The 22095-nt window shown below is 40.9% G+C and overlaps 1 protein-coding gene across 1 annotated transcript in view; it reads left to right on the plus strand.

The window, feature by feature from the left end:
• The window catches only part of RNF144B (ring finger protein 144B), a 76719-nt gene that overhangs the window by 48394 nt on the left and 6230 nt on the right, over positions 1 to 22095 (plus strand). Inside the window, exons 4-6 of the mRNA XM_057698827.1 lie at positions 2138 to 2198; positions 17036 to 17240; positions 19123 to 19267. Coding sequence (XP_057554810.1) covers positions 2138 to 2198; positions 17036 to 17240; positions 19123 to 19267 — 411 coding nt within the window. The remainder of the gene's footprint in view (positions 1 to 2137; positions 2199 to 17035; positions 17241 to 19122; positions 19268 to 22095) is intronic.

A 22095-nucleotide genomic window follows, 5' to 3' on the forward strand; every position in this document is an offset into this window, starting at 1 on the left:
GGCTCAGTAGTTGTGGTACACGGGCTTAGTTGCTCCATGGCATGTGGCATCTTCCTGGACCAGGGATTGAACTGTGTCCCCTGCATTGGCTGGCAGATTCTTAACCACTGTGCCACCGGGGAAGTCCCCTCTAATTTAAAATTAAACTTCCATCACTACCGTTGTTGATTTTTTATTGCATTAATTTCTGTCATTTTTCTCATTAGAACTTCATCTGTGTCTAAAATATCTTTGCTTTATTTTCCATCAACTCTGTTGGACTTGGCTGTTACATAAATTGCTTGTCATGGAAAAAAATCAGAAGTTTTAGAGGTTGACTTTCAGGGGTTTGAAGAAGGTCTTCATCAGTCCAGAAACTATTTTAGGTGGTGGCAGAGTACAAGACTGTCCCATATAATCAAAGACCTCACGTAGCCTTTTTTTTGGGGAGGGGGGGGGTTGTTAAAAAATAGATTTCTAGAACATCACTGAGGTCTGTCGGGCCCAGATAACATCATTCCCCAAGGACCCTTGGCCCGAAAGTTAATGTCGTATTAGATTATTTGCCCACCTGCGGTGAATCAGTGACCAAGTCAAGAATTATACTCTGATTCCTTAATGCCTCCCATCCCTTCACGAGCCTGTGCACCTTCTGTCTCCAACTCTAAATTTAATTTGGGACATCTTTGTCTTTCAGGAAAGATGTCCAGGTTAGTATTATAACAGATGAAACAAAACTGGCTTTCAGTATGATAAAAGCCTAACCATACTTTTAAAGAAATTATGGTAAAATACACATCATATAAAATTAACCATAATTTTTTTCCAATGATTTCTAAGGAGCTTTTATTTAAAGTGCCAGATGAAAATGCAACATTTTTCCCTCAACTGGAGAAAAATGTTATAATTAACTTTATGTTTTACCAGGTTTTACTTGGCACGTAGAAGACTGAACTTGCCCATTTTGTGGGTCTTCCTGCATTTTAGCTAACTTAGTGTAATTCATTTGCAGGATAAACAAGTTGAATTTTTTTGTGAGGGGGAGAATTAGATTTTCATTACCTTTTAAAATGTATTATGTTTGTTAAATGCCATTTTAGATGCCTCATTTTTAAACTCAGGTTTTCTCAAAGCAGACTTCCATTAGTTGCAAGAACTTTCATCTAGATATATTTTATACCAAAAATATGTCATGTTTTACAGTTGCAGTTGCCAAGGCTGCACTGTGTCCTTCAACAATTCGCTGAATGTCTGAAAACCTAAAGTCGTTTGATTTTCTCAGTTTTAAGTCTTTTGAGCAATGTCAGTATATTTATATGTTGACGTCAGTGGAATTGTTATTTTTAGAATACCAGTTTAAGAGCAGTTAGCTTTTCCTGCATGTGCCTTTGAAATGCAATTTAAAAATGATTAATCTAAAATGTCAGTTAGATATGAATCACTGTTGGTTACTAGTGCCACCTGAAATGGAAATGGGAGTCTAGCCACAAGAAATATCTTAGGCATTTCTTTTCTACCAGGGCATGGATGGCAATGAGAATAATCACCAAGGGCCCTATGAAGTGATTTTCATCAGAAGAAATGGTTTTTCTGTTGCTTAGAAAGTATTCTTCCCTAGGTGATTAATGACGTTTTCATTATTCCTGAGGCAGTAGCTACATGATCTTAGTTTTTCAAGGTTCTAAAGCTAGAACTATCATCTTTTTTTGTTTTGTTTTTTGTTGTTTTGTTTTGATGTCACCCCAGCCACTCCCTGCACTTGAATCTTCAGGCTTAAGAATGATGCGCAGTAGGTTAGCACTATAATCTTTTAAAAATGTCTGAAGAGAGAAGAGGAGCATTGTTCATATACGTGCACAGATAATTTGGGAAGTCCAAAAATTTGGTTGTCTGGTCTTGTTAGATGCTGATAAAAGAATGGGAGGTGATCACTGAGTTCTGTAGTTGATGCCTTGAGCAGGGAATCCTAGCCATGGCAGAGGACTGGGGATGATTTGGGAATTGCTGCTGTATGAACAGTATACGGAGAAAGAGATGTGCAGACAGCTGGTATAGAGAGGATACAGTAAGACAAACAAGAAAAGGGATCATAAAAAGACTGATACCTCGGGGCTCTGTGATGACTGAAATCTCATCTTTCCAATGTCTCTGGTTTCAGATTGCCTGTTTGGTACCTGTGGATCAGTTTCAGCTTTATCAGCGGTTAAAATTTGAACGAGGTATGTACACACTCTTCTTTTTATCCTGATAGTGAATGTGGTTTTACATGTGTCCTCTTCACACTAGCCTGCGTGGAAGATTCAGACAGCTCTGAGCTGTCAGTAGAGCCACCAGGGTACTCAGAAAAAGGCAAACAGTAATTGCAACATAAAATTTCAACTTTCTCAGCCACAGCCAGAAAAAAAAAAAAAAAAAAACGCAGACTAGCAGGAAATAGAATTTAGCTTATGTTGGTTGTTTTGTATTTTTAATTGGGCTCATGTGAGAGAAGTTCTGCAAAAGTTGGGTGGTTTCACAATAATAGTATGACAAAAAGAAAGTGACCCTCAAAATGGGTTTTACCGCCAATTTTCCCTGCTCTGGAAGATCACTTCAAAACATTAATCCACCCAAACATTTTCACTGCTCATTGTAATAGTCAGCATTTGTTCTTCTGATTACACTTGTAATCATAGTGATGGCTGAGTATGTCATTCTAATACTGTTTACAATGTATTGGACTGATTTTCTTTCTGATGTTAGACTTGGGGTAATTTATACAGCTTTTCTATTTATACTGCCTTTTTATCTGAAGGAATCATTTTTTTGGTGTGTTTTTCCGTATCTGAGAAGTAGGAGAAAATGGTTTCCCCTGGAACTCATAGGACTGGTGTGGCTTCGTTGAGTATATAAAATAAACTAATCTAGCATGAACATACAGTTTTCTGATTGCTAGCTTTTTAATCTGGATTAATAAAGTCTAGAGGTAAATGGGTTAGGGAAGAAAGGAACGTTTTTTTTAATGTGTCCCAGTAAATTTGGTAAACGCGATTTATCTCATTTAATTTTTGGAATTACCCCGACAGATAATTCTTATATGAAAGAAAGAAAGCAAACCATGTAGAGCATAAAGGGGTAAGAGTAGGAGTATTTGCAGGAGAATCACAAGATGGCATTCTCTACCTTTGACAAAAGTTTGGTTCAGTCTCATAGGCTTACTTTTTTCAGCAAGCCAAAACCAGATTCATCTCTCCTGGGTATATCGTTTAACTGAATTTATGAGACTGATATATTAAGGTGGAATTTATTTAAAAATTCTTGGGCTACATTACTTTGAGTTGCACTTTTGCCCTTTGGGAAGATGCAAATAGGGTATTGTTGAACGTGCTCTCAGAACCAGCTGAGTCGGATGAGTTTGAGGTTTAATGGATGAAAACATGGCCTGGTACCCTGTCTGCACTGTCCTGTGTGGATTCTTGAGCTCACTAGAGGAATTAATGATGAGGTAGTTTATCTTGGCCTCCCTAATCCATCCACATAGGCTGATTAGACTGAGCATTGTAACATCAGATGCCGATGAATGGTGTCAAACATCTGCCCTGCCAGTCTTCCACTTTATCCCAATACCCTCCATTATAAAAATAAATTACTGCTGGAACACAGGCATTCACTCCGTGGGTGGATGTGGCTGGTAGCCAGTGCCATGATTTGAGGGCTGTCACCTGGTGAAGGTCAAAGGCGTTAGATTTTCAGACTTCTTAAATAGTGAGACCTGTCAGTCTCACCAGTCCCCCCCCCAGTAACCAGAGCTCAGCCCGTTTATAGGGCTCCCTTGCCCCAGATGCACCTCTCCTCCAGACCATCAACCTCTTCCCCACCCACCTGCTGCCCCATCTGTCAGTAGGCCTTATTCCTCGTTGTTTACATTTTATTAGATAAAATGTCTTTTGTAATTAATTAGATTCTAATAGTACCAGAAATTAAAACTTCCTGTGAGTTGGTTCTCAAGGATGAATATAAATTTTTAGTGTATTCTAAAAACAGTGGCTAAGAGCCTTTGTGCAGGCTCCACCCCTTACTAGCTGGGTGACCTTAATTTCTGTACCTCAGTTTTGTAAAATGAGGATGTTAATAGTCCCTATACCGTGGGGTTGAGATGAGGGTTAAATGAATTAATACATGTAAAACACTTCCTTGAGTCCTTCCTGTGTCTCAGTGTTCAAAATGTTAAGTTGCTGGTAATAAAAATGCTAACAGCTTAAAGTATATTCAGTGTTTGGCTTCTATTCCCTTTTTCCTACGATGAGATAATCATAACAGTCTCTAGGAAAAATCCTCATATTGAAATAGGTATTATGATTGTCTTGTTGTCAATGGGATTAAAACACTTGAAATTAATTGGCCACATCAATTTTTTTTTGGTATTGTACATTCTGTGAGTTTGGAACAATTAATGATGCTATGTATCTACCAATACAGTATCACACAGAGTAGTTTCACTGCCCTGAAAATCCTCTGTTCTCTGCCTGTTTGTCCCTTCCTCCCCCTTAACCCCTGCCAACCACTGATCTTTTTACTGTCCATAATTCTGCCCTTTCCAGAATGTTCTATAGTTGCAATCATACAGTATGTAGCCTTCTCTTATTGGCTTCTTTCACTTAGTAACATGCAGGTAAGTGTCATATCCATCTTTACAGTAGGAATAGGCTTGTTATATGCAAGATACACAAGGAAAATTATTGGCCAGATTCTCACTCTGCCCCAGATAGTACTTGGATAGATGCTACCTCACTTTGCCTTCTGACAGGGATTTTTTGAGGTTCTCGTGTTCAACCGTATTTCTGACTGGCTTATTTCTTCATTGGATGTGATAATATGTTCAGTCTGGTTACAGGTTAAGCAAGTTGAGTCAGTCTTTCTTATCAGTGGCCTTGCATATTTCTGATGCATTATACATCAAATAGTTTTACTCATACATGGAATTTAGCTTTTCTCCCAAGTTCTAGGCAGATGCCCCATACAGATCCCATGAATTGACAATTGATTTTATTATTCCTATTTTGTAGATGAAGAAACTGAGAATTGAGAGATTGAGACTTGCCTAGGACCACCTAGGTGTGTCTGAGCTTCCTCATCTATAACATTTTTTGAGTTCTATAATTTTGAATTCTGTAATTCTATTATTGGGGTAAAATACAACATAAAATTTACCATTTCACCCATTTTAGGTATACAATTCAATGGCATTAAGAACATTCACAATGTTGTACAGCCATCACCACCATCCACTTGCTAAACTTTGATCACCCCAAGCAGAAACTCTGTAACAATTAAACAATGACTTTCCATTTCCCTCTTCTCCCAGCCCCTGATAATCTCTAATCTACTTTGTTCTGTGAATTTGCCCAGTCTAGGCATTTCATATAAGTGGAATCATACAATATTTTCCTTTTATGTCTGCTTATTTCACTTAGTATAATGTTTTGAAGGTTCGTCCACACTGTAGCATGTATCAGAACTTCTTTTTCTGGCTGAATAATATTCCATTGTATGTAATTTTGTCTATGCATTCATTGTTGACGGACACTTGGCTTGTTTCCACCTTTTGGCCATTGCAGATAATGCTGCAGTGAACATTGGGGTACAATCCCTGCCTCGATTCTTTTGGGTACATAGCTAGCAAGTGGAATTGCTGGGTCATGTGGCAGTCCTATGTTTAGTTTTTGAGGAACTGCCAAACTGTAAAACTCTGTGGTTTAATTAGACATTTATATTATTGCAAAGTATGGAAGTATTTTAAATTTGGAAGTATGTTAAATCTGGTGACCATTTGGTTCGACTTCCTCATTTTATAAAAAAGGAAACTGAAACCCAGAGACATTTTGATCTTAGGTGACTTTGGAAGGCAATTTGTAACCGTGTAATTCTTCCTTAGCATCCATTATAAATAATTATTATTAGAAAATAGACATTCCAAGTAAGAATAAGTTTAATACATGCTACATAATGCAGTTTATGTGATAGGGATAAACTTTAACTAAATTGTATACCTCCTTTTTACCTAATAGACTTCATATGCACCTCTAACTCAGCACTTCCCAGCTAGGTGACTTTGAGGTCTATGTGGTGAAAATATTTTATGTGGAACTGTTTAAAAGAAGATCTTGAGATGTATTAAATACTAATATTATGAATGGGTTAAATGACTAACGGGTGGAAAGTAAAACTCATTGGCTGGACTTTGAGATAGAATTAGAGAGATTGTTTTTACTCTGGAAAAAATGTAGAATCAGATTAGTGGCAGCTGTCTATCTTAGAAAAATTATCATTAGTGTTGTCCAATTCTTATTGCCTACCAAGTTTCTTTTTAGTTTTTAGTTTGTCATAGTGTTCTAATTTTCTTCTACCTTATGTTACGTAGGTGATTAACTTGTCTTTTATGTCTTTGTTTTCATCTTTGTCTTTGTGGGGAAAATCTTTTAAATAGAAATGGTCCCAAATCATCACTCTGTTTACACAAAGCAGAGAAATGCCACTTGGCACTGATTAGTTATTCTATGAATTCACTTTCCATCCATCTGTGATTTTTCCATTGGCTACTGCTGTGTTTGTGGGTTTTCTTTTCTGCCTCTGTCTTCCAATATTAACAAAGAGAAGGGAATACTAAGTTTGGCATGTGTTAGTGATTATTGCTTTACTTTCTCCTGGTTCTCAAAGCACACGTCTGATGATTAAGGCTGGAATTTTGTGTGTCTCTTATTTCCAGAACCTACTTTTTCAAATTAGTTTGTTTTGAAAGCTGGGTTAAGATTATCCATCTCTAGTCCTTAAGAGCTTTTTCTAATTTTCGTGACCCTTTTTATTTACTGTAATTGCAAGTTGCTTCAGTTCCTTGGTAGGTGAGTGTGTCCGTTCTTGGGTTTTTGTATTATTATATAGTGGTTAGAAACTCTTACAAATGGTTTAAGTGCCATTATTGTTCTCCTTCATAAAAAAGTGAATACAATAGGAACTTATTTTCCTGTTATCTGTTAATCCTACTGCATTCACTCATGTATTCAATATGTACTTGTTTATGTACTGAGTATCTATTGTGTGCCAGGTGCAATTCCAGATGTGGCGTCAAGCTATGGTTCCATCTTTTTTTGAAAGCTCTTTTGTTCTCAGCATTTTTCACAAGCCTCCTTTCATTTTGAGTCTTAACATTTATGAGACGGCTCTTCGAATTTCATCTCGCTCTTGTGTTTGTCCTTGGTGAAATGCTCCCACTCCATCTTTTCTATCTAATTATTAAAGTCTTATCTCACCAGAGCTCCCTGTGTAGCTATTTGGTTTCTTTTAATGTTTTTGCTTTTTAAGATGGGGTGATACTAAATGACTTTATCATCAGTTCAGTTTTATTTTTTAACGCCTCCCATCTCTCATTAGTCACCTTCCTTTTCATGATTTCTCATCACATGCTCATTCCTATCATCTGTGAGTGTGTGTGTTTTCTTTTTAAGCCTGATCTTCTGGTGTTTTGTGGTAAATGTATGACTAAGTCTAGGGTTTCCTTCCCAAGCTGTTCTGTGCTTTCAGATGGTAACACTTTCTCCTCAGCGTCACGCGTCAACTTCACCATCCCGTTCTATTTTGTTGATTGGTTTTAAACCTAAAACAGCGCCCTCTAGATATTTCCGCTCTCCTCTGAAAAACTGAAGTGTCTGTAAGAAAAGACGTTTTTTAGCTGGTTGGGTGAGGTTTCTAGAGGGACCTGAACAAGAGGCACCATATTCATCAGTGTTTGCCTCTTCCTGTCTGCACATCTATTCCCTCATCTAGAAAATGGGGATAGTAATGGAATGATGGTCCGAGGGCTGCTGTAGAGAATAAATGAGTTAATATTGTATACGTCGCGGTGTGCATTCAGTAAATTATTACTGCCATTATTGTTATTCTTCTTGTTGCTGTTCATCACTACCACCCCTAAATCTTGTCCCCAGTTTTCTAAACTGAGAAAGCATCTTCCAGAATCTAGATCATACCTTCGATTGCTTACGCAATAATATCACTCTGTTTTCTTTTCCTCTTAATTCAAATCTTTTTCAGTGTTTCCATCCTTATTGTCCTAGATTCTAGAGAGTTATATAGAAACTTGATAATAAGCCGAATTCCTTACCGCACCTATCATATCAGTGTCCTTCATGCTGTGTATTCTTACTCAAAGCGTGACTCCACCTCCTCTGACCACCTCCAAGGAGATTGTGACTTGCTGAGCTGGAGCATTCAAAGAAGCTGCTTCAAAGAGAAAAGATTCCCATGGTGATGGGGGGATTAAAATCTATTTTAAATCATGATCATGTTTTTACATAAATAATGGTATTCTAGGAGTAAAAAAGGCCTGATCCCATCATATACTCGCTTATGTGTTATGCAGACTCCTAACTTCTGTTGGTCTCAGTGTAACAGTGTTGGACTAGATAATCTCAGAAGTTTTTTCCAAGTTTAAAAGGCTGTGGTTCTTGTCACCTCTCTTGAGAGCAACCCCTCTGCTGATGGCCACCTCTGTTTGGGTAGATTTACTATAGCAGATGTTAATTGCAATCAGTTTAGTTAATTGCATTTTTACTATCTGCAGAAGACCTTTGTTCTTTGAGATAGCAGAAAGCAAATTAATTTGGGCATAATTAAAAATGCAGCGGGTCATAAAAGTTAAAACAGTTTGATTTATCTCAACTGATAATTAAATTAGCTTGAGTGCATGGTGTTTCCCATAATAATAAAAATTCATGCCATGTCTTTTTTGGCACAGTCTCACAATGGTAGAAGATGGCAGAAAAAACCACTCGTATTAGCTGAGAAAACATGTAACTGAATAAAAAGCAATCTTCACATATCTAGTTCCAGGTGGGAAAACCAAGGGTCTGGAGTTTAGTTTTTAAAAACTGAAAACAATTACTGGGGTCAGATGTGGTCTTTAGGCTTCATGGCAGTTTTATTTCTTGGTGTGTTTCTATGTCCTAATAATTGTCAGAAAACAGAAGTAGAAAATAGTTTTAAATAGCATTTCCTGATTTGCATAATTTACATGAAGCAGAATATGAAGATCAGATAGTCATGGGGCTTTACTTCAGTAATCAATTCTAACTTTCATAACTAAATTCCAGTTCAAGTCTGTGACTTCGTCTGTCTCTGATGTAAGTATGTTACAATTAATCACTTTTAAATCATGTTCATATTAAAGTGTTCAGGGTACTCTTTTTCTAGATTTCTGAGCTTTGCCCCATCTCAGAGCTACAGGAAGCTTTCATCACTGCTGCTACAGAAGAAGTTAGTTGAATATGCAACAGTTCTTTTTTTTTTTTTTTTTTTCATCTTTGGAATAGAAATTGGAAGAAGAAGCTGAATCTTAACTGTTTTGGATAATGTGCATATTGTTTATCTACAGAATAACTGTGTTTCCTGAGCCAAAAGCCAGCAGATAGAATTGAATTCACAATAATAGTAATCAAAAGTGTTTTAGAAAGTCCCCCATTTTGACCTGGGGGCTTTCCTTCCCTTCAAACTCCTCTCAGATAATTGGTGTGGAGGAGAGAGTGAGGTGAAGACAGCGTTTGCTCATGTGATAGCGATTTGGCTACCACCTGCTGTCCATTAATCTGTTCCTTTTTTGGCTTGGATTCTGGGAAGTCCCGTTAGCTTCCAGGGCTGCTAATGTCTGATGCCTCTTTAGCGTTTTCCCCTTTTCTACCAGCCTGGCTTCTAGGCCCCACTTGTGGTACCCCCTCTGTTACCTAAGGAATAAGAAGCAAAGTTGTGCTGTTGGTGGCACATTGGCATTATAATAATGAAATAAAGAAGTAAAACAACTCTTCTAGCCTCTGTTGACTTCTACTTGTAGCTGCTTTTCTGGGAGCCAGACTGAAGGATAATGTGAAGCACAGATGCCGTATTATACTCAGATCCCTTTTCAGTGTAACCTGGCCAGACTTGTACGTCCAGATCCCTGTTCTGTTGCGGGAAGCTCTTCTCCAAGAGACTCCAAGATGCCCTACACAGATGTCTCTCTGGATAGTTGTATCTGTTCTCTGGAAATATCTAGATGCAGGGCTGAACAATATAGAAACTTGCATTAGATGCTTTCATTATCTTTTATTACCATAGGGAATTGATCTACAGATACTATTTCTTACACTTCTGTTACGTTGCTTCACTTATTCAACGAATACTATGTTCCAGGTACCTGTCTAGGTCAGTAGTTGTCAGCTGGGATGACTGCATCCAACTGCATCTCTACCACGAAATCTTGACAGTTTCACCTTCAAAATATGCTCCACATTTTCAGTACTTTCACTTCTAACACATGTCATCTTGGATTAGATGTATCATCTTGAATTAGATAACTGCAGTAGCCTTTTACTAGATCTCTGTGCAGCCACTCTATTCTGCTACCATCTATTTTTCCTACAGTAGCCAGAATAATCTTCTAAAAATGGAAATCATATCACAGCACGCCCCTGATCCAAGTGGCCCTCTCCTCCAGTGGCTTCTCATCACGTTTAGGCCTTCTCATCACAACCTATGATCAGACCCTTGATGACTATCCCCAGATTATTTGCTGTGACTCTCCCCCCTGCTTGCTTAGCTTCTTGTCAAATTGGACCACCTTATTACATGTGTAAGTCTCTTTTTCATTATTTGGATAAAAGTTGGAAATCTTTCAGATCAAAACCATGTGTAGATTGGCTGCTTATTCATGGTTCTCACATATAGACTTAAATGTGATGTTTAAAAATGCACAGCTATAAAAAACCCTCAAAAGCAGAAGTGATGTTTGCTCACTGTCATCTGGTTCTTACAAGTGCAACAGTCCCAAAGGCTTATCTTTCCCAATTCTAACCAAATCAATAGTTACCCAGCTGAAAGAGTAGAAAGTGTGCATTTGAGCTGAGGGGTCTCTGTCATGAGTGAAAAATAGAGAAGGCAGAGAGAAAAACAAATTAAGTATTCTTCGTGTCTAAAAGGTCCAGAGACACCAATGTACTTTTTCTTCTAATTCAGAAATGTCCTCCATGAATTTCTGAAGCATGTGGCTATTTGACTGTAAGGGAGAAATCTCTGCAGTCCCATCTGTATCTCCAGTGAGAGAAACTGAGTCACCACTCCCTTGAATACTCCATCCTTAACTCCTCTTTAACTTACTTTGCTCCTTACTTTAACATAGAAATATAAAACTGAGAGGACTTTAATGAATTTGGCTAGATTGCCTCCACCCCAACCCCTGTCCTCCTACCCACCAGAATTTGCTCTGCCTTTAATGGTTTACCAAGAAGACAGTAGCACACTTCCTTTGGTAAGTATCTTTCACATAACTAGAGCAGTATTTAAAAGCCCTAGGACAGGCTCAAGTACCTATGTAAAAAAAATCTGTGCCCCAAAACAAACGTTCCATAAACAAAAGATATTGTATCGCAGCCGTGGGTACCTCCTGTGTGGATGGACATTTCTCCAGGTTTTAATCCTATGATTCTAACTAGCAGTGCTTTCTTTTTATTGAAATTATTTAAAAGGGGGGCTGATGGGAGAAGCGGGCCCTGTTTGAGAAAGAAGTCATTGGTTTCAATCAGTAGATATCTGGTCTCTGTTTTCTCCCCTGACCCTCTGCATTTTTAAAGGGAAATTTTTCGATCCACTGGCATGGATGGGAACATACTGACTGCATCCCATCTGACGGCGCTGATTGGCCTCGTGAGGGGTGCTTGGAAGCCTGGTAGCAAGATCCAAAAATACCTCCTTGTGACATGCTGTGTTTCTAAGTGGAAACTAAGCCTGTCCTCTAGGGTGGCTGCCTCTGGAGCTGAAGATCCCAGAAGATATGCAAAAAGCAATTAATGAATAGTAAACTAGAATACATAACCAAATACTAAATACTCTTTAGAGGAAGATATGGACATTCGTGAATGTGACTTCCGGGATAAATACCTGTCTACATATAGGATATTCAGGAAGTGGGAAAAGTCGATCAGCAAATCTGGTTGAAAGAACCATCCCTTCTATTATAGTCTTGACTTGGTTTTTTGCTGTGTGAGTTCTGTCCTTCACTTTCCCACTCTGTGCTCCATACTTGTCTGTGCTGGAGTTGGTTTTATGTATTTATGTGTTCACTCTCAATTTGGCTTGCTTTCAGTGATATATTGTAAACAGATTTTTTTTTTGGTAGGGGGAGGCTTTGATGTCTATACATCTATACATGCTTACCAATTTCTGTGGTGTAAATACTTCCACCTGGGCTGACTTCCAGTAGCCCAGTGTGATGTCCTTGAACATGGAGTTGGAAAGAGAGGCAATGGGCTCTTGTGAGCTGGTCATGACTGCCGGTGTCCTTGCTCAGTGTTTCCTTTAAGTGCAGAATCTTTATTCTAATATCTGGAAGGAGACTCTTCTTTCACTTTTACACCTTCCAAACTCTGGCTACCTACAGAATTGCTATTCCAGGGATTTTTTTTTTTAATCTGTGTTTATGTGGTACTTTAGCTCTTTCTAACTTAATCTCATTGTGTTTCATCTCAGCATGTGTCATCTGCTTTCTACTGTGATTAGGAGGGACCAGGTTTACCTCCTGACTTTAGAGCTGATTAAAAGGGGAAACTTGATTGTGGATACTTGAACGAAAAGGAATAAAAAACATTCTGTATATCAAAATGTTTCTGTATTTTAAAAACTTTCTTACTTCCATCCCGTAAGATCTGTTCGCAGATATTCATTAATAATTTTATTTTTGTTATCTTGTGGGATATGTCAGTTATTACATTGCTTCTTATTATTTTTTATGTTATGTTTAGAAATCTCTTTCCTTTTTCATACTGTGAGATTTCTGAGGATCAAAGCCTCTATTTTTCATCTTTGTATACCCAGGGTGTCTAGTAAGTAGCTGAAATTGGTCATTTGTTGAATGAACAATGAATAACAGACATTTACTTATCAGTCCTGGTGTTGAAAGTATGTGATGATTTATATTAGACAACAGATCTCCACCCACCTCAGTCACACTGTGTCAGGTGTATTGGGGCACACAAATAGGATGAGAAGTAGCTCTTGCCTACAGTCCGAAGAGAGAAAGGCCATCTTTATGAAATGAATAGAAAAGAGCACCCAGCACAAAGTAGGTGCTCAATAAGTACTGACTGGAGGACTGGACTTTCCAGTCCAAACCCTGGCCTCTGCAGGGACACCTCACTGGGGGACCTGGTGCTTCTCACATCCCCCTGGCCAGGGTACTTGCAGGGCCAAGCAGGCACCATGCTGCCCCAGGCCCACCCTCTGGAGCCCACAGGGGTCTGCCAGGGGTATACCCCATAACACACCGTGCATGGTCAATACACACTCCAAGTTTCTCCCTAAAACTGTTCAGAAGAACTGGAGCTCCAGGAAGATCCCACTACCCTCCTGGCCCCGTGGGTCCTCAGCACCTGGTACACATTCCCAGATGGAAAACGGGACCCCACGCCACATTCCCACTATGTAAGGGGAGAAGCCTGACTGTGTGGTGGGAAGCTGGTCCTTTTAAAGGACACTTGCACCTGGAAGATTCCAGAATGAACTAGAGATAGGCCTGCCCTCAGGGGGGTCACAGTCCAGTGTTTGCTTAGTGCCTGATGAATACGCACTCTGTGCCTGCTGAGTATCTGCTGTGTCTACGCCTGCTGCCAGGTGCCTGGTGAGCTCCTGCTGCGTACACCCTGTGCGCCTGCTACGTGCCTGCTGTGTGCCCACCCGTGGTCTGCTGTGTGCCTGCTGAGCACCTGCTGCATACACCCTGTGCGCCTGCTACGTGCCTGCTGTGTGCCCACCCGTGGTCCGCTGTGTGCCTGCTGAGCACCTGCTGCATACACCCTGTGCGCCTGCTACGTGCCTGCTGTGTGCCCACCCGTGGTCCACTGTGTGCCTGCTGAGCACCTGCTGAGCACACTGTGCACCTGCTGAGCATCAGCTGAGCGCCTGCTGTGTGCCTGCCACTTGCCCACCCAGTGCCCGTTGAGCGGCCGCTGTGCGCTCACTGCACACGCCTCCAGAATCTTCGCAGCAGCAAGCACGCTGTGAGCAGCTATGTGCGAGCCCCATTCCGGACACACGGCGTGGGTTAATCCACCTGTGTCTCACCAGAATCCTATGAGGCGGACACCACTGTGACCCCTGCTTCACGGAGAGGGAGAGGAGCCCAGAGGGGACTCCCAGGTCTAAACTCACCGGGGAGGAAGCAGGGAGAAACCCAGCAGCATGGCCACAGGCTGGGTACCAGGTGTTACAGAACCCTGCCCCCCACCTCGCCCCGCCCATCCCTCAAGCACTTTTTCCCCTCCCTGCCCATCTGAGAACCCTCAGGAGGAAGCCCCAGCCATGCTTCATTTCCATCAGGCAAATAATCTGAAAAAAAAAAAAAATCAGTAGAGGAGAACAATGAACAAGATGCATGTTCTGTGACACCAAAAGTAAGACAAGCACATGAAAGTAGTTCCTTTAAGAATGGATAGGCTACGACTTAGTAGAGAAGAGAGGGGATTTTTAGGGGGATGGAAAAGCACAGAATGAGAACTGTGTATTTGGAAAAGAAGGTGAAGCAAAGGGGAAATTTGAATATATCTCAGTGTTATAAAAAGTACATGATTTTCCAGGGGACACTTAGTTCCAGAATTATTTTATTAGTCTGTTGTTCATATGCCAGATTGAACATAGCTTTTCAGTCAGCTTTGAGCCGCTGTGTTCAAAGGCAGAAAGGCTGAAGGATGATGTCCCCCCCATGTATCAGGGAGGAGATCTTGTCCCAGCAACCCCTTGGTGGACCTCCCCTGACCTCCCGTTGGCAGGAATCGTGTCACATACCTGAGCCTTAGCAGCAGGGAAGGCTAAGAAAGCAAAACTCTGGAATATTCCACCGCTATAGACATAGACAAGAGTTCTCAGCAAGGAAGGTTGGCGGGGGTTAGGATAGATATTGAGTAGATTGTCTAGAGTTGGCTGGAGTAGCCAATTTCATTTTTGAATAGAGTCGCATCTACCTCCTAGTAACTCCACTTTCGGTGTTAAGCTCTGTAGGTTATCCTTAAAGAACAAGGCTTCTGATGAAAGAAATGAGTAGAAAGCTATAATGTCTCCCTTCTACCTCTTCTTCCACACTCCTTTTCATTGTCGCTTAGGTACTGCCATAGTGGAGAAAACTACAGACAATCACTGTTTTCTGCATCTCCGACTCTTCCCTTGCTTTTGCATTGGACTGTGTGTCGTAGCTGCACTGCATACTGAGGCCTCCCCTCTTTCTTGATAGGAGTTCATCAGAATCTTTCATTGCTCCCGTATTTATTGTTTCTGCTTTTATTGTGCCACCCAGATACCTGAAATAATAAAGCAGTGGAAACAAGTCAGAACGTCTACCAAATAATTTTAATTGATTAGAGTTATGAAGGCAAGTTGCATGCTTGAATCTTTTTAAGGTGATTAGTAGGGATGCTGTAAACTTTAACTATAATATATCTTAATTTTCCTTTCCTTTCCCTCCTTTGTCATCACACTTTTAAGAGACCTGTGATTTAGAATGGTAAGTAGATATTTAATGTGGGAATCTTAAGTGCTGAGTTTCATACCAGACTTCATTTCTTTGGGCTTCGTATTTATGAAGCAGTTTAAAGAGTTTGGGGAAAAATGGTATGGAAATCAAAGGTCAAGATCTTGGAGCATATGTGTGTGTGTCCCCTTTACTTTCTAATCATCCTGTCCCCAAATTTGGGGGATCTTAGAGGGGTTCAGCTCTCTTGGAGTCTGAGGACCTGTGAATCAAAGGCTTCCCTTTTCTGATTATATTTGGCCCATCATTCTCTAACTCCTGCCCTCCGGAATTACTGGATAAGAAAATATGTTTAAGGATGCTCTTTTTGAATGAAAACCTATAATAAGCATAGGTCCGATTGTTGCATTTTCTAGATAAAACATTATTGGAGACAGTGTTTCCTGGAAGATTTCATACTTATTTTCCCCCGGTACTGAATTTGTAAAATTATTACCTTTAAAATTAAGCTCATACTTAATACCTTCATTTCATTTTTGTATCACTCTTTGGGTTTGTTTGCTTTCTGAATGGAAATTTCCAAGAATCATAAGCTTTAAGAGATTTGAAACTAGAATCTCATCAGTTCAAAGTTTGCAAAATATGTTCGTTCAGAGCAAAAAGGGCTACTCTACCTCTTAAATAACATCATTTTCCACGTGATATTTTCCACTGAAAGTTGTATCATATGACAAGAATATGGAGTCTGTTATTGACTGGAAAATGGAAAACGGAACAAGGTTTGTGAACACTTGCGTAGAAAGACAGTTGTCCATCCCCCCAAACCCTGTCTTCTTTTCTGCACGCCACATGGATCTAGCTGATGTGTATGACGATCGTTTTATGGGCTGTGAAGGTCCCTGCCTTTTGTTTTTAGAGCATGTGGGTCTTTTACAAATTGTCCCTCACTAGCACATTGGCAGGGCAGCAGAGTATCCATATTGACAGCTAATCTGACTTCTTGGCTGAGCTACACCAGACACTGTTTAGTCCCTAAACTATTTGGTTCTTCTTTAATTTCTCTTGAAACAACAGAAGAAACCTCACTACTTATTTCTCAGTGCCTGAAAGGACAAGATCTTTTGTGAACTTTTGTTCTTTCGTTTTGGTTTGTTCTTCATGTCCAATTTTTCTCTAAGATAGTACCCAAAATAATTATAGAAGGGACTTGAGATTTTTGTCTATTTCAAGTGCTGAAAGGTGAGAAAGATTCCAAAAGAGTTGTGCATTTTGGTTAGTGAAAAGGCTCCTCTCTGTTCATAAGGGCAATGGTGGCCTATGCCACCTAAGAGTACCTGCTTTGGGAAGTGTGGCAGGGCTGGGTGACCTTGTAGGTCTGGATCTGCTGTGAAGACCAGTAGTAGAAATCATCACCCTTGGTTGTACTGAGCGCCCATAAATGTCAGCCTATAAAAGAGAATAAATGGAGGAGAGAAAGCAAAGCCTCAAGCTTGAATGAAAGGTAGATAGACCATCACATTTTCTTTCTTTATGCTTTAGAAGTTCACCTGGACCCCTACAGAACGTGGTGTCCCGTCGCAGACTGTCAGACAGTGTGCCCCGTGGCATCAAGTGAGCCAGGACAGCCTGTGCTGGTGGAGTGCCCTTCCTGCCACCTGAAGTTCTGCTCGTGTTGCAAGGATGCTTGGCATGCAGAGGTCTCCTGCAGAGACAATCAGCCCAGCGTCCTGCCAACAGAGCACGGGTAAGAAAGGAAACTTCGTCTTTGGGATCATTCAGTAGTGTTCTTAGACATATGCTGCTTGGAGAAGGAGTTGTCTTATGATGAAATTTCGAGATGAATTATTACCTTGCAGAACTTTCCTGAGAAGTGTCTCAGAATTGGTAAGTTATTAACAAAGAATAACCAAATAAACATGTCTAAAGAGATTTTAGTTATTTACCCCCGGAGAATCTTCCAGATATGGCTGAAGTTAGAGTCTGTATGAGTTTTGATTTCTCTTTAGGTAGGAAGCACGTGGTCCCTTGGTTGTCCGTAGGAGGTCATGGCTTCGTCCACAGTCATTTGCTTAGGTACCCTGACCGCCGACAATTGATACACCTCGTTCTTCCTGCTTGCGAAGAGGCACAGAAATGATTTTCTTACCAGACTCGATTGCCAGCTCTTGATGTGTGCCCATCATATCAGGAGGAACACAGCAGTAGAAACAGCAGCCCTTCAGGGTAGTACACTGCTGAAATTCAACGCGTGCTAGAGGAAGAGAGCTTACCTTCAATACTTTATGCTCTGAAAAAGCAGTGCTGAGGTTGAGATTTTGTTATAATGAGAAGCAGTTCACTCTGTACCTTCTAGGACGGAGGGTTTCTGTGGCAGCAGCAGGGCCCAGAATGAGAGACCTTTGTGTTTGATCCCTTGCTTTGCTTGAGGCTATGGCTGTTTTGCATCAGCAAGAACAGAAATACCAGTGTTGTCGTCCAGTTGGCATAATCACCCAGTGCCCTCGGAGTGTGGGGAGCCATTCTCCAGGAACAGAAATGCTAGCTGGCTGTGATGCTGTGCTTGAATCGCAGACCAGACACATCAAGAGGAGAAAAAGAGCTAACACACGTGGCAGGCATGTACCTGCTACATGTTCTCTGCCACGCAGCAAGGTCCCCAGGAATCACAGAACAATGTAAAGATCCCAGAAGAGAGATGGATTGAGTTCTGACATTGTCCCTTGGTATCTTTGTGACTTCATGCAAGTCATTTAGCCTTTATGAGTCTATTTCTCTATTTGAAGAAAAGGGGAGGGGGATGAAAATGGTGTCCCACTGCTGTCTAGGTATATTATGAGCACCAAATCCAATCATAGGTGTGACCGCACTTTGTGAGCCTGCTGTCCTCATGTGCTGGGTGGTGGTTGTGATGAACAGTAGCCGAAATGCAACCCAGAGCTTTGGTTCACCCAGGCCTCCATCCACCTCAGTTCCTTCTACTTATTTTCTATGCCGTTTGAGCCTGTGAGCCGTGCTGGCTTAGTCTTCTATTTGCAGCAGGTCTTTTCAATGATATTGGGCAACGATTTGAAAGAATTGATGATTGACTCCCTCCAGTCCTCTCCATTTGTTTATTTGCACAGATCATTAGATAGATGATCTTGCTCCCCTTCGATCCTGAGCTGGTTTTTCCGCTGTGTGGCAGACTTCTTGTACATTTTATTCAGACAGTGTGTGCTCAGAGAATGAAAGCCTAATTTGGCAAAACAATGAATTCAATCAGCTGTGGAAAATTCAATTAGGTAATTCACTCAAAGCCAAAGATAAATAAATTAAGGTTCCTCTTTGAGTTATCTAAACAACAAATAATCTGCATCTCTCCTATTTTTACCCTCATCCTTTTCCTGTGACTTGGATCAAGCAGAGATAGCAAAGAGTCCACTCTCTACCCGTCAGGAGCCCTGGGAATTCAGTTGATGTTACCATAAAGTTGGGTCTAGAAGAGCATTATAGCTGTTTAATTAATTAAATTCAGCCCACCTTTCCCATAGGTCTGGTTAGTGCACACCTTGTCGTCCTTGCTTTTTGAAAAATCAGGCAGCGTTCTCCATCCCTACCCTATAATTTCTCATTCATTTTGTTTCTAGGACCCTCTTTGGGACGGAGGCAGAAGCCCCCATTAAGCAATGCCCAGTATGCCGGGTTTATATTGAACGCAACGAAGGCTGTGCTCAGATGATGTGTAAGAACTGCAAGCACACGTTTTGCTGGTACTGCCTCCAGAACCTGGACGTAAGTGCTACCTGGTAGAGTCTCCTCGTGTGGTCCTTCTCCATCCTGTATCTATGCGATAGCCAGTACCCAATGAGCTTTCCTTTTAAAATATTGAACCTGTTTTTGTTTTGCCAAAGAAATTTATTTTTCTTAATGAGACATGCTGAGCCCGCTACTTTTTTTTTTTTTAATTCTTATGTTTGTATGTATATATGTATTTATTGGCTGCATTGGGTCTTCGTTGCTACATGTGGGCTTTTCTCTAGTTGTGGCGAGCGGGGGCTACTCTTCATTGTGGTGCATGGGCTTCTCAGTGCAGTGGCTTCTTTTGTTGTGGAGGATGGGCTCTAGGTGCGTGGGCTTCAGTAGTTGCCATGGGTGGGCTCTAGAGCACAGGCTTCAGTAGTTGCAGAGAGTGGGCTCTGTAGTTGTGGCTCATGGACTCTAGAGCACAGGCTCAGTAGTTGTGGCGCACGGGCTTAATTACTATGCAGCATGTGGGTTCTTCCCAGACCAGGGATCAAACCCATATACCCTGCATTGGCAGGCGGATTCTTAACCACCGTGCCACCAGGGAAGTCCCAAGCCTGCTACTTTAGATACCTCTCTTTGATTGCCTTAGGTGTGTCACCTTCACTTTATAGGCAAGCTTTTGTTTTAGGGACATTTCTTGCTTTGGGGGCATTGTTTCATTCTGTTATGTAAAGGGCTATTAGTGTAGTAGTTTTATATTGCTCTTGTAACCAATTGTCACAAACCTGTGGCTTAAGCAACACAAATTTATTATCATTAGTTCTGGGTCTCACTGGATTAAAATCAAGGTGTCCTCAGGACTGCACTCTTTCTGGTGGCTCTAGGAGAGGATCCATTTCTTTGCCTATTTTAGCTTCTAGAGGCTGCCTGCCTTCCTTGACGTACAGCCCCTTTTTCCATCTTCAAAGGCAGCAGCATCACATCTCTCTGACCCTTCTTCCAAAGGCTTAGCTTCCAGAGTCGTTCCCTCTGACAAGCTGGGAAAGCTTGTCTGCCTTTAAGGACCCCACATGATTAGACTGGGTGCATCTGGATAACATAGGGTAGTCTCCCCCATCTCAGGGTCTTTAATCACACTTGCAAAATCCCTTCTGCCATGGAAGGTCACATATTCACACGTTCTGGGCAATTGGCCATTGGCATGTTTCGGGGAGCAGTTATTCTGCCTACCACAATTAGATTGTTTTTTTCTTTTTGAATTTAAGGAAAGAAGTCATTCAACTCAATGATGCCTTTTTTTTTTTTTTTTTTTACATCATTGATTTTTCCCTTGGTTGCATCCATGTCAGCAGCATACAAACTCTGTTATTTCTCTTTTCTTTAAAAACAACAAAATAAAGACAAAAACCCTCGGGTGGCCCCATTTTCCCTTGCAGCTAGTATTCCTTTCCTCCACTCTCCTTACAGTCCACTTCTTCGCAGAAGTTGTCTATAGTCCCCATCTCTTATTTCCTCTCTTTTCATTGTGTCTTGAACACACTTCAGTCAAGCCTTGCCTCTACCCCTCCAGTGTAACTGCTTTTGTAAAGGTCACCATTGGCCTTGATATTGCTTAATCTAAAGGTCATCTTTTCACGCTCACATTACTTAATTTCTCAACAGTATTTGACATAATCCATCACTCCCTTTCGAAACACTTGCTTCAAGGACATCAATGGTGTCTCTTAGTTACTGTCTCATTCATTGGTGTGACAGTGGGGTTGTTACTGCTCCCTTAGGGTTTCCTTCCCACATAAAGGGGTGTGGTCTAATTATTCTCCCTCCCGCTCACCCCCCGCCATTCATGAAGTATGTCTTCTCAAATTCAGGTGCAGCTCCATTTGGTCCACTGCTGAGGCTGCTGGTAATCTCAGACTTAAAAGGTGATATGAAGGGCTGGTGAGAATTCTGTTGTTTTCACTGTTTCACCGTTTGGGGTAGCATAAATTGTTTATAGATATTCCCTGATTTGGCAATTTGGACCTATAAAATATGTTCCTATCAGTGTAAGTCCTCAGTCGTGGTTGGATGGGCGGTCACTCTTTATTCAGCTTTTCGTTTTAACTGCTTAGGTTGCTTCCATTTCCTAGGCCATTCGTGTAGTGCTTTAGTATTGTACACTCTTAGCGAGTGAGTGCAGTTAACATGGCATGCATGCTGGCCACCACATGCCTGATTTTGAACTGAAAATTAGGTAAGTTGTTTAGGCTGACATCTGTGAGTAAGAATCTTAATCAGCTTGATGTCAGGGTTTCAGGAAGAGGTATACCTTGGGGAGGAGAAATTGGCATTTCAGACTCTGGAAGCTCAGCAGCTCCAGTTGAAAGACATGTTTTCATTCTTTTAAAAAATTCTATGTATTATAACCCCTTGAATTACAATTACATTTGATATTTGAGACCTCTCCTAATTCCAGATGAGTGATACACTGGGTGAAGGTTTGACTCATGACTGTACACCTCTCATGCTTTACAAATGAAAGAAATCTTTTTTTGTTTTCCTTCAGGTTTAACCAAAATATTAATTGGATTCATATCCAGTAGGAGGCTGATCCCATGAGGTTCTCTTTAGGAGGCAGGAGAGTAAGGGAATAAATATGTGTGCCAGATCGCTCCATCCTTTGGCTGAAATATGTTTTGGGCATGGTGTTGCAAAGAACACGGTGTTCGGTCACTTGTGCTGTTCTGGTATGCCAGGTGAAGTGGTACAGATGCGAAACTGCTAGATACACAGCATCTTCTTCTGGTCATTGTGTTTTGTGGTCTCGTTTCGTTGGTTTTAACCAGGGGGCATTGGCTTGTGGGTAGTGATGTTTTTCTGTAGACAAGTGTTCC

Source organism: Hippopotamus amphibius, chromosome 11 (genome assembly GCF_030028045.1).
Source record: "Hippopotamus amphibius kiboko isolate mHipAmp2 chromosome 11, mHipAmp2.hap2, whole genome shotgun sequence".
Lineage (NCBI taxonomy): Eukaryota > Metazoa > Chordata > Mammalia > Artiodactyla > Hippopotamidae > Hippopotamus > Hippopotamus amphibius.